The 14,127-nt window shown below is 49.3% G+C and overlaps 1 protein-coding gene across 49 annotated transcripts in view; it reads right to left on the bottom strand.

Moving 5' to 3' along the window:
* nav3 (neuron navigator 3) overlaps positions 1–14,127 on the bottom strand; it is a 242,182-nt gene that overhangs the window by 102,394 nt on the left and 125,661 nt on the right. For all 49 annotated transcript variants that reach the window (XM_090201028.1, XM_090201029.1, XM_090201036.1 and 46 more), the window contains one exon: positions 7,901–8,043. In XM_090201028.1, the coding sequence (XP_090057154.1) occupies positions 7,901–8,043 (143 nt within the window). The remainder of the gene's footprint in view (positions 1–7,900; positions 8,044–14,127) is intronic.

The following is a 14,127-nucleotide window of genomic DNA, read 5'->3' as shown; positions in this document are numbered from 1 at the left end:
GTGTCTCAAAAATGTTGTTGAACCCGGTCCAGGATCCACTACACTGTCACATTCACGCTTCTATTACATGAGCACAAGCAGAGAGAAGGAGAGAGGGGGAGAGAAGGAGAGAGGGAGAGAGGGGGAGAGAAGGAGAGAGGGGGAGAGAAGGAGAGAGGGAGAGAGGGGGAGAGAAGGAGAGAGAGGGAGAGAGAGGGAGAGAAGGAGAGAGGGGGAGAGAAGGAGAGAGGGTGAGAGAAGTAGAGAGGGTGAGAGAAGGAGAGAGGGTGAGAGAAGGAGAGAGGGTGAGAGAAGGAGAGAGAAGGAGAGAGGGTGAGAGAAGGAGAGAGGGGGAGAGAAGGAGAGAGGGTGAGAGAAGTAGAGAGGGTGAGAGAAGGAGAGAGGGTGAGAGAAGGAGAGAGAAGGAGAGAGGGGTAGAGAAGGAGAGAGAATGAGAGAGGGGGAGAGAAGGAGAGAGGGGGAGAGCAAGAGAGAGAGGGAGAGAAGGAGAGAGATGGGGAGAGAAGGAGAGAGAAGGAGAGAAGGAGAGAAGGAGAGAGGGGGAGAGAAGGAGAGAGAGGGAGAGAAGGAGAGAGGGGGAGAGAAGGAGAGAGGGGGAGAGAAGGAGAGAGAAGGAGAGAGAGGGAGAGAGAGGGAGAGAAGGAGAGAGGGGGAGAGAAGGAGAGAGAGGGGGAGAGAGGGAGAGAGGGGGAGAGAAGGAGAGCGGGGGAGAGAAGGAGAGGAGGGGAGAGAAGGAGAGAGAGGGGGAGAGAGGGAGAGAGAAGGAGAGAGGGGGAAAGAAGGAGAGAGAGGGAGAGACAAGGGGAGAGGAGAGAGAGACAAGGGGAGAGAAGGAGAGAGGGGGAGAAAAGGAGAGAGGGGGAAAGAGAGGGGGGTGAGAGAAATAGGGGTGAGAGAGAGGGGGAGAGAAGAGAGAGAGAGAAAGAGAGAGAGATGTTGTTTGGATGGGTCAGCAGGCATTTTCTGCACCACAGGAGACAGACATGGAAAGGCTTGTCTTGCTCTCTCTGCTAGGCTGCAGGGGGGATTGGTTGGTAAGGATGCACAAAAAAGAAACGGAGCAGATCGGCAGTGCGCTCTCCAAATCTTTCCCACTGCAAACAGAGATCCTAGTGCAGCAGTGCAGCCTGCTGCGCGCTCAAGCAAAAAATTGACTCAGCAATTGATTCTGCAAAACCTAAAACTGTTACCGTTTCCCCTTGTGACAGTGGGATGCCAGGCAATTCACCCCCTGGGCAAAAGCTGCCTGGTAACTTGGCAGGTGTCTAATGCCAACAGAAAATAAAAACATTTACTATTGTGGCATTGGAAAGCAAGAATAGGTTGATACATTAATAAAACAACTGTATACTCGCTTTCAAATGAACCGGGGTGTTTCAGAATGCACACACACACACACACACACACACACACACACACACACACACAGACAAACATACTCTATGACGTGTCGGCGCTACACTAGACAGACACAACCCCGCCTCACGCACACCCTTCCGTCAGGAGCGTGAGATAACCGATGGTCCCGTTAGCCGCTCAGCAGTGGCTCTGACCTTCTGAAGGACCCCCATTTCTCCTCTCTAGTGGGTGTTCAGATCATAATCAATCCCTTAGCAGACGCCTCCCAGCCCCTACACTGTGCTTTCAATGGAGATACATTAATACTCTACTGCTACTTTCTACCAAGGGGAGAAGTTAGTGATAGGAAATGCATTGTAACCTTAAGAACTATACAATATACTGTATGTACAAAAGTATGTGGACACCCCTTCAAATTTGTGGATTCGGCTATTTCAGCCACACCCGTTGCTGACAGGTGTATACAATCGAGAACACAGCCATGCAATCTCCATAGACAAACATTGACAGTAGAATGGCCTTACTGAAGAGCTCAGTGACTTTCAACGTGGCACTGTCAAGTCAGTTCGTCAAATTTATGCCCTGCTAGAGCTCCCCCGGTCAACTGTAAGTTCTGTTATTATGAAGTGGGAACGTTTACAAGCAACAACAGCTCAGCCACGAAGTGGTAGGATACACAAGCTCACAGAACAGAACCACAGAGTGTTGAAGCGCATTGCGCCTAAATATCGTCGGTCCTCAGTTGCAACACTCACTACCTTGTTCCAAACGCTTCTGGAAGCAACGTCAGCAGTCGGGAGCTTCATGAAATGGGTCTCCATGGCTGAGCATCCGCACACAAGCCTAAGATCACCATGCGCAATGCCAAGCGTCGGCTGGAGTGGTGTAAAGCTTGCCACCATTGAACTCTGGAGCAGTGAAATCACGTTCTCTGGAGTGATGAATCACGCTTCACCATCTGGCAGTCCGGCGGACTAACGTGGGTTTTTTGCGGATGCCAGGAGAACACTACCTGCCCGAATAGTGCCAACTGTAAAGTTTGGCGGATGACAAATAATAATCTGGGGCTGTTTTTCATGGTTCGGGCTAGGCCCCTTAGTTCCAGTGAAGGGAAATCTGACATTCTAGATGATGGAAGCAAGTCCCCGCAGCAATGTTCCAACATCTAGTGGAAAGCATGTCCAGAAGAGTGGAGGCTGTTATAACAACAAAGGGGGGACCAACGCCCTATTAATGCCCATGATTTTGGAATGAGATGTTGGATCAGCAGGTGTCCACATACATTTTGAGCACGTAGTGTATGTTTGCCTTCTACTGTTGATTGATGTAGTGTCAAACAGCAGGGACATGCTGGGATTCACATTCACAATATAGAACTGCCTGTCCTCTCCATCTCCTCATTCAGCTCTACTCTCCATAGACGACAGTACTTCTCAAAGGATGCTAGACGGTTTATGGAACCACATTATTTTCAAACCTGCATGGTGGAATTCAATCTATACTGAGTCATAAGCACAACAATATAGCTGAACTGGTGGCCTTTCCAGGGACGCAGCCTCAGCCTGAGAAACCGTGATTCTCCCTAACCGCGTAGTATTTTCCCCTGAGGCGAGGAGAAGGGCTTTAGCTGCCGCGACGCGAGGCCTCAGCCTGAGAAACCGTGATTCTCCCTAACCGTGTAGTATTTTCCCCAGAGGCGAGGAGAAGGGCTTTAGCTGCCACGACGCGAGGCCTCAGCCTGAGAAACCGTGATTCTCCCTAACCGCGCAGTCTTTTCCCCAGAGGCGAGGAGAAGGGCTTTAGCTGCCGCGACGCGAGGCCTCAGAACACTTAATCAGCTTATGATCTGGGCCACAGCCTTTAAAACCTTACGACGCCTGTAAACGTGTCAGTCTGTGGGAGGAACATGTAAGCTGGCACACGCCAAGTCATCTCTTTAAAGACCAGCCTGTGTGTGTGTGTGTGTGTGTGTGTGTGTGTGTGTGTATGTGTGTGAGCGTTTAAGAATCTCACTTAACCCTTACATCTAAGAAGCCCAGTCATTCTTGTGATAGGGTGACAGAGCTTGCCCTCACACCATGGAAACAGCCGGGAAAGTTGGGCAACAGAAATGCCACGCTTGATTTGATTTCTTTGTCGTAGTCGCGGGCAACACTGTGATAAGATTGTGAATGATGGCTGAAGTGTTTGGGATTCAGTATGTGCGGCCAGCGAATTAACCATGCCTTTAAAGATAACAGGGGCCTGAAGGATGACATTTCATACCAATCGGCTGACGCCACCAACGCCCCAGAGAAGAAGTAGAGACTTGGCGTTACCATAGCAACACACTCTTTCACAACCGCTTACTTCATCGGCTGAGAGTGAAATGTCACTTCTGCTGGCTGGGCGCTGGACCCTCACACGTCTGCTGCTCAGTGCTCACACACCCATCGTGTGGCACGCAAACACACACACACACATAACCCTCCCCACACACACACACTCCGCCCCGCCCCTACACACACACACAAACACACACACACACACAGACGCCGCCCCGTGCCCACACACACACACACACACACACACACACAGTGAGCTGAGTAAATCCTCTTGTAATAAACACCAAGTCCCTATATCTGTGAGCCTGCCCTCATTTTCTCTCCCTTTGGACAGCTGGAATTGTCCCCAATGGCACACTACTCCCTATATAGTGCACTTAATAGGGAATAGGCTGTCATTTGGGATGCAGATCCTGTCACCCTGAGCTGGCCTGCACTGGCCTGCAGCTCTTGCTTTTTACATGATCTCTTCAGACAGGCTCTTCTGCCATGGCTAGACTCTCAATTCCCTGTCTTTTGCTAAAGGTTTGGCTGCATCATTGAAATTTCTCTGATTTCTTTGATTTGACCCCCAAATCTAAAGCCTCCACCCTCGCAGGGATGAGGGGGAGGCCTCTTATTTACAGTGGGCCCAAAGTTGAGTCCTTAGGCTGGGGTCAAACTCTCACTCCCAATGACATAACTCCCCCATTGGCAAATTGTTGAGGAGAGCGACTGGCGACTGGCCATGTTACACAAGGCTGATTAAAATAGATTGGAAATGTGTTGAGCTGCATACAAAGAAAACAATAGATATACACAAAAACATTCTGGATCACACACATTAAAACAGACCTGTATCAAGATTAAGGATTGGAATTGCAATATTAAGTACAAAATTAAATGCTTAAGTACCAGGCTGATTCATGAGCATGGACATGACTCCTGAGTTTAACACTGGACTAGTGACTGATAGACAAAAAGCAGACTGCCTCTTCATGTACACCATGCAATTAGCTCCCCCGGGTCATACTGCCAGTGAGTAGTGAGAGAGAGGGGAGATAGACAACATACTGCCTGCCAGTGGGTAGTGAGAGGGAGGGGAGATAGACAACATACTGCCAGTGAGAGGGAGGGGAGACAGACAACATACTGCCAGTGAGAGGGAAGGGAGACAGACAACATACTGCCAGTGAGAGGGAAGGGAGACAGACAACATACTGCCAGTGAGTAGTGAGAGAGAGGGGAGATAGACAACATACTGCCAGTGAGTAGTGAGAGAGAGGGGAGACAGACAACATATTGCCCGTGGGTAGTGAGAGAGAGGGGAGACAGACAACATACTGCCAGTGAGTAGTAAGAGAGAGGGGAGACAGACAACATATTGCCCGTGGGTAGTGAGAGAGAGGGGAGACAGACAACATACTGCCAGTGAGAGGGAGGGGAGACAGACAACATACTGCCAGTGAGAGGGAGGGGAGACAGACAACATACTGCCAGTGAGTAGTAAGAGAGAGGGGAGACAGACAACATACTGCCAGTGGGAGGGAGGGGAGACAGACAACATACATACATGAGAATGGAGATGCATGAGGAAAAAGAGGACAGCCCTCCTGCTCTCCCTTTGACTGGCCCTGAACTGACACTCTTAACGCCGCATTTTCTCCATCCCCCATTTCTCCTCTCCCACTGTTTTATGGACTGATATACAGTATCCCTTCTTGGTGTTTTATCTACAGACGACCATAACTCTACCGACGACCATAACTCTACCGACGACCATAACTCTACTGACGACCGTAACTCTACTGACGACCGTAACTCTACCGACGACCGTAACTTCACCGACGGCCGCAACTCCACCGACGACCGCAACTCCACCGACGACCGTAACTCTACCGACGACCGTAACTCTACCGACGACCGTAACGACCATAACTCTGCCGACGACCATAACTCTACTGACGACCGTAACGACCATAACTCTACCGACGACCGTAACGACCATAACTCTGCCGACGACCATAACTCTCCCGACACCCATAACTCTACCGACGACCGTTACTCTACTGACGACCGTAACTCCACCGACGACCGTAACGACCATAACTCCACCGACAACCGTAATTCTACCGACGACCGTAACTCTCCCGACGACCGTAACTCCACCGACGACCGTAATTCTACCGACGACCGTAACTCTACCGACGACCGTAACTCTACCGCTGACCGTAACACTACCAACGACCGTAACTCTACCGACGACCATAACGACCATAACTTCACCAACGACCATAACTCCACAGACGACCGTAACAACCGTTACTCTACCGACGACCGTAACTCTACCGACGACCGTAACTCTACCGACGACCGTAACGACCATAACTTCACCAATGACCATAACTCCACCAACGACCGTAACTCCACCGATGACCGTAACGACCGTAACTCTACCGACGACCGTAACTCCACCGACGACCGTAACGACCGTTACTCTACCGACGACCATAACTCTACCGACGACCGTTACTCTACCGACGACCGTAACTCTACCGACGACCATTACTCTACCGACGACCGTTACTCTACCGACGACCGTTACTCTACCGACGACCGTTACTCTACCGACGACCAATACTCCATTGACAATCATAACTCTACCGACGACCGTTACTCTACCGACGACCGTTACTCTACCGACGACCGTTACTCTACCGACGACCATTACTGCATTGACAACCATAACTCTACCAACGACCGTTACTCTACCGACGACCATTACTCCATTGACAATCATAACTCTACCGACGACCGTTACTCTACCGATGACCGTAACTCTACCGATGACCGTAACTCTACCGACGACCATTACTCTACCGACGACCATTACTCCATTGACGACCATTACTCTACCGACGACCGTTACTCTACCGATGACCGTTACTCTGAAGACGACCGTTACTCTACCGACGACCGTTACTCTACCGACGACCGTTACTCTACCGATGACCGTAACTCTACCGACGACCGTTACTCTACCGACGACCGTTACTCTACCGATGACCGTAACTCTACTGATGACCGTAACTCTACCGACGACCATTACTCTACCGACGACCATTACTCCATTGACGACCATTACTCTACCGACGACCGTTACTCTACCAATGACCGTTACTCTACCGACGACTGTTACTCTACTGACGACCGTTACTCTACCGACGACCGTTACTCTAAAGATGACCGTTACTCTACCGACGACCGTTACTCTACCGATGACCGTTACTCTACCGACGACCGTTACTCCATTGACGACCATTACTCTGTGATAGTGACCGAGGGATGAAGGGAGACGTGAATGTAAAGGGAATGTTACCAACACTGTACGATCATTGAAAAATACTGAGAGACAAATATTCAATATCTACGAACATGATGTAAGCTTAAAGAACCACTAGGTAGGGGGTCGTTAAGAAAAAAAGAGCCTTGTTGAAGCCTATTTTTCCCCAAGCCCATAGGGCGCTGGTCAAAAGTAGTGCACTATATAGGGAACAGGCTACCATTCGGGACACAGACAAATAATTTCATCCACTTACTTTCGGATAAAAGTAATATGACAATAATAAAATAAGGAAAGTGAATGTGTGACAAAATCTGTCATCATGGCAGGTTATTATGCTTGGTGGAGCGTGGTGTGATTCAGCCCCACAGCTCTGCAGTCTAACCACTACCACTCGCCATGCTGTGAAATGCACTGTCTTGTCTTCTCCCTAAAGGAATACCCTACAACTCTAGTCAACTACACTGCTGATCTGATTCAGCAGACTGGTTAATGTGGAGTGTGCTGGCGGGTGCTGCTCTGTCCAGTCCACTGTGTTTATCAGTGGCGCCACCTAGTGCATGTTGTGGACCATGCGCTCAAAAATATAAATGCTGAATGCTACTGACAGACCCTGAGGAAAACAGCTGTAGAAACGGAGGGGGTAAGATAATGAATTCTAAGACACTAGAGGTTTTCCTCATCCTGTTTAAACCTTATGGAAGGTGAGTTTAGACACGGCCATATCCCCATTTTCACACTAATGTTCCGATCCTAATCAAACTGCGCTGGTTTTACATTGTGTCTTTTTCATCAAGGTGCCAGCAACCGTGTAACCAGGCTAGATTAGAACAGTTTGGTTTGGCTCGGCTCATATGGCTCAGGCCTGCTTCTACCTGATTCTAGGTTCACCTACCTCTGTCATTGCCACTAGCATACTGGAGAGGCTTGCTCTTATCGATGCTGTTAAAGCTCTGACTCCTCCTGTTGAGGTTGGAGGATCCTTGGCCCTTGGGGGCCCCGCTGCCTGCAGCGGACACCCTGGTCGGCCCTGGCAACCTGCAGACGAAAACACAGCGGGTGAGGAGAAAGCGTGAACAGTCACAGAGCAACAAAAATACATGTCTAGCCAGGTAGTGTGTTTGTGTTGTGCTGAAAGGACCATTATGTTCTCTCTGGGACATGCATAAGAGCCCACACACGGATACACAGATGTAAGCGCAAGCACACACACACACACACACACACACACACACACACACACACACACACACACACACACAGAGCTAGTGTTGTGCTGAAAGGACCACATGTATTCTCAGGGAAACCCACAAGAGAATACACACTTCAGCATCTGTGGATAAATGTGGATGTTTACTTCTGATGCCACAGCTGGAGCGCAGTCATAAGTCCCAGAGGGGGGAGAGGCCATAGGCTCACTATTCCATTAGAGACTCGTTAAAGCATGCTAACGGATCTCACAGTCCACTACACTGACACTGACAGAGCAAGGTCTTCTCAGTACTGCAACCAAACAACCTCCTGATTGGTTAAACACTGAGATTAACCAATCAGCATGGCTCAAAGGCTCAGTGTAACACGCACGGAATGCACCCACAGTCCTTGAGTCAAGCTGGACACTTCAATGCATCTGGCGAGGTAACTGCCTCGGGCAGTAATACATGAATGGTCATCATGAGTCTGGGAACTTTCACTTTGATTTGGATGTTTTATCAGTGAGATAATTGACCTGGAAAATATGTTGCTGACGTCCAACTTTGCAGATGGACTCGTTGACCTTTACGAGGAAGTGAAATCTATACAAATCTGCCTTTGTCCTGGAAAAACATCTCAAAGAAAATGATCTAATCACATGACCAATACAACATATCTATATGAAGTTCATACAGTTTTGATTACCGGTCCGCAAAACACACAAAACCTTCATTCATGCCCTAAACACACAGGACAACCTCCAGGCCTCTTTAGAGTGATACAGAAAAAAATTAATCTGCTTTCAGAGAGAGAGAGAGAGAGAAAGAGAAATAAAGAATGAGAGAGAAAGAGAGACCTGGTGAACAGTATGAACTGCTCTGTGTTGTTTCATGAAAGATGCTAAGCCCATTTCCCCATGGGAATTCCATCATCTAAACTACCCCACTATCCAATCCACATCATTTATGTCTGGCCCTTTAAAACTGACACTCCTAAAAGCTTGGCAATTAAAGGGGAGTATGGGAGTTTAATTAGGCATCGTATCCCTGGACAAAGAGACTTAACAACAGCTCATAAACCTGTCACAGAAGCAGACTGAGGAAGCTTGAGGGACTAGATGGCAATGTGAAGTAATGGCTAAGGGTCAAAACAACACAACCAGAGAATTAACATCTTGGCCCTGTGGTAATGCATCTAGGGAAATGACTCTTAAGTCCCAAATGACAACCTATTCCCTATATAGTGCACTACTTACAGTAGGGCTCTGGTCAAAAGTAGTGTACTCTATAGGGACTAGGGTGTCATTCGAGATGCTACCTCTCTATCTCTCCTACTGAATTTAAACCACAGAGGAGACAGTCATCTGTTCGATAGTAAACATGACTGTGTGTGTCAAACAGACAATAAAACACACGTTCGTTCGCGGCTAAAATTGTGGTGTTAGAAATCATACTGTGACGAGTAACCGTGTACCTTCTGGTTTCTGTTTCAGAGTAAAAAGCCAACTCACAACGCAGACAATAGACTGGTCCCGACGGAGTCAATCCATACGTCATGTAACGATTGATGGAACCAGAGTAACACCAACTCCTTCTGTTGTGACGTAGGAGTCTCTTAACTCCAGTCTTCAACCCAAGGATCAATGCATTACTCAACGTCTGTGTCCCAAACGGCACCCTACAATGTCTTGGTCCAGTGACTGAGGAGTCTGGGTGTTTCTAGACATCATTGGGTTGGAAAACGGACAGATGGTAAAATGAAAAACCAGGTGATGTAGATATGCTAGAAGCTCCATCCACTTGGTAATGATACACTTTCATCACCTTGTCAATACATATTTCACCACATCCTGCCACCAATGCATCATGATCAGAAATAATAACGTTCAACTAAGATATAATCCTTCATTTCCGGGACGGGGCTAACGAAGATGTATCTGATGTCCCTCCTGGCTATCTGTGTTCCAAATGGCATCCTATTTCTGACCAGTGCCATTTGGGATGCAGCCGGGGTCTCCAGCACTCAGTTCTATTTTTAAGACGGAGAAGAGGGAGAGGGGTGGCCAGACACATTATTCTCCCTGTCAGACAGGGCTAGAGGAAATGGCTTCAAACTGACAGGGTGTCTCTGTGCTCACTGCAAAACAACCCCCCCCCCCCCCCAGTACACACATGTACAAACACACGCAACCACCGACCCACCCACCCAGGCTGAGAGGGGCACCTGGAGACGCGTGAGCTGAATAAGCATGACTTCATGAGTGCATGTGTGTAATGTCAAATATAACCAGGCAGGAGGGATGGGGGGGGCAGAGAGAGAGAGAGGAGATGGAGCGAGAGCGCCCACTTGAACAGAAGACCCTGCCATCTGCTCAGCCCATGATCTATATTAGTGAGAGAGAGCGTGTGTGTGTCTGTGTGTATGTGTTTGACAGTACATACCTATGCGAAAGATAATGAGTATTATCAGTATGAAACAGACACAGTATGTGTAAAACAAAATGTGTGTGTCTGCTTCTGGCAGGAAACTCAGGGGAGTCAGTCAAATTGAATAACAGGTTTCTTAGCAAGTCAGCACATCTGTCGCTGTATATTCAGGACAATTACCAATTGTTCCCTGGAATCGCTTCTATCAGCATCACAGACAGGTGCTTTAGGCTGCGGACAAGCGGTCAAACACCGCCCCCTGCTGCGAACACGCTGAATTTAAATGGCAATTTATTTTTTAAAGTGCCGTTAGTTGAGGGTGAGATGCTGAAACACTGTCAACACACCAGGGGTGTACCATTAGTGCCTCACTATAGCAAAATGAAACAAAATGCTTTGCAACAGAAAACATTTTCTAATGAAAAACAAGAGTTTCTTATTGAACAAGTTCAGGTAGTCCCTCCCCATTTGTCTTATTGATTCTGCTTGGTTCCTAGTGAATAGGACCCAGGTAAGCAGGTTTACTGAGAGAGTGGAGTAGGGATTTTAAGCTCAAAATCAATTGAAGAGGCTTGTTTGCACACTTTACACAACTCTAGGAGCATAGAAACATTTTACACAGCTCTAGGAGCACAGAGGGAACATTTTACACAGCTCTAGGAGCACAGAGGAAACATTTTACACAGCTCTAGGAGCACAGAGGAAACACTTTAATAGTAGAGAAATAAACTCCAGCACACTGGCATTCCTGTTTGCCCCACAATGTGTTTAGTGGTTGGAGATCCATTAAATGCATTGTGGAGTAATATTTGGAGAGTTGCTTGAGTTTCTTTTTCAAGGCACAATATCCTCAGATATAAAACTGCCAAGGTAGCAACAGAACTAAGTCCTTCAGCCAATCAAACACAGGAGCTTTCACAAACGTGTGAGGCTACCATTGTGCTGGGAACTCACATTGACTGTATTTCCTGAATAATGTTGTTGACTTTAAAATCACCCTGGGGGTGTAGGCTAGTACCTCACAATAAAACAACTGTTCATGCCCAATGGTTATCCTCCACAGTAAATCAAAGGTACATTTTATGGCCACAAACTGAAACTAGAGGGCTAATGTCTTTATGTACAATACTTTCAGTGAATGATATCATTTGGCACATTTCTACCCTGACCCCTTCCCAGTGAGAATTCATGGAAGAAAACGTGCACTCTTCATCAACGATGTAGTTAGTTTCAAGTTATGGGAGCAGGTCACGTGACCACTAGTTTTTATTTTCACGTATCAATCTGAAACAGGAAAAATCTATCCAGTCCATTTCATTTCATTAGAGGTCCAGGACGACTCACACAGGCCGTGTGTTCTCCAGGTCGGGTGTGGTGAGTCCCGGTGGGCTCGTATCGTCTGCCATTTTATGACTTCCGCTGGCTCCAAGCTGTATCACGCCAGCCCCCTGGAAGGCCCAGAGAGTGCTGATCCTGGCCCCCAAAACAGTGCAGTCTGTCACCAACCCCCCCGCCCCCCCTACACACACAGACAGAGACACACACACACACACAGACAGAGACACACACACACACACTATAATCTCTATCCGGCTATGGCTGTAGTCAGGGTTAGCTAAGAAACCCAATCAGTCCTGGTGTGGTTGGCCTGATGAGACAGGCCCAGTTTCATTAGCCAAGGTAATGAGGAAGGGAGGAGGCCAACAGGGAGATGAATGGCTGAGCATTGCACTGGGTCAGGGGAAAAGTAACTCTGCCCAACTACTTTTGTTGTGAAATCTCAGCCATTTTATCCAATCGATAGAGTTTCCATTTGGGGATAATAATATAAGGTATTCATTTTAATTCAAGTGTTAGTGAGATTTTCATGCATCGGCAGAGGAGGAAACACCCCCCGATCCAAGGAAACACGCCCCGATCCAAGGAAACACGCCCCGATCCAAGGGAACGCGCCCCGATCCAAAAAAAACGCGCCCCGATCCAAGGAAACACGCCCCGATCCAAGGGAACACACCCTGATCCAAGGGAACACACCCTGATCCAAGGGAACACACCCCGATCCAAGGAAACACGCCCCGATCCAAGAAAAACACATCCCGATCCAAGGAAACACGCCCCGATCCAAGGGAACACGCCCCGATCCAAGGGAACACACCCTGATCCAAGGGAACACACCCTGATCCAGGGGAAAACACACCCCGATCCAAGGAAACACGCCCCGATCCAAGAAAAACGCATCCCGATCCAAGGAAACACGCCCCGATCCAAGGGAACACACCCTGATCCAAGGAAACACGCCCCGATCCAAGGGAACGCGCCCCGATCCAAGGAAACATGCCCCGATCCAAGGAAACACGTCCCAATCCCAGGGAATGCGCCCTGATCCAAGGGAAAACGCCCTGATCCAAGGAAACACGCCCCGATCCAAGGGAACACGCCCCGATCCAAGGAAACACGCCCCGATCCAAGGAAACACGCCCCGATCCAAGGAAACACGCCCCAATTCAAGGAAACACACCCTGATCCAAGGAAACATGCCCCGATCCAAGGGAACGCACCCCGATCCAAGGAAACGCGCCCCGATCCAAGGGAACCTCGCCCCGATCAATGGAATCGCGCCCCGATCCAAGGGAACGCGCCCCGATCCAAGGAAACGCGCCCCGATCCAAGGGAACGCGCCCCGATCCAAGGGAACGCGCCCCGATCCAAGGAAACACGCCCCCAGTCCAAGGAAACGCTCCCCGATCCAAGGAAACACGCCCCGATCCAAGGAAACATGCCCAGATCCAAGGAAACACACTCCGATCCAAGGGAACACACCCCGATCCAAGGAAACACGCCCCGATTCAAGGAAACACACCCTGATCCAAGGAAACATGCCCCGATCCAAGGAAACACGCCCCGATCCAAGGAAACACGCCCCGATCCAAGGGAACGCACCCCGATCCAAGGAAACACGCCCCGATCCAAGGAAACGCACCCTGATCCAAGGAAACACACCCCGATCCAAGGGAACGCACCCCGATCCAAGGAAACACGCCCCGATACAAGGAATCACGCCCCGATCCAAGGGAACACACCCTGATCCAAGTAAACGCGCCCCGATCCAAGGGAACGCGCCCCGATCCAAGGGAACGCGCCCCGATCCAAGGGAACGCGCCCCGATCCAAGGAAACACGCCCCCAGTCCAAGGAAACGCTCCCCGATCCAAGGAAACACGCCCCGATCCAAGGAAACATGCCCAGATCCAAGGAAACACACTCCGATCCAAGGGAACACACCCCGATCCAAGGAAACACGCCCCGATTCAAGGAAACACACCCTGATCCAAGGAAACATGCCCCGATCCAAGGAAACACGCCCCGATCCAAGGAAACACGCCCCGATCCAAGGGAACGCACCCCGATCCAAGGAAACACGCCCCGATCCAAGGAAACGCACCCTGATCCAAGGAAACACACCCCGATCCAAGGGAACGCACCCCGATCCAAGGAAACCCGCC

Source organism: Oncorhynchus mykiss, chromosome 15 (genome assembly GCF_057628025.1).
Source record: "Oncorhynchus mykiss isolate SJ-2025 chromosome 15, ASM5762802v1, whole genome shotgun sequence".
NCBI lineage: Eukaryota > Metazoa > Chordata > Actinopteri > Salmoniformes > Salmonidae > Oncorhynchus > Oncorhynchus mykiss.
This window is presented reverse-complemented; position numbering and strand designations above follow the sequence as displayed.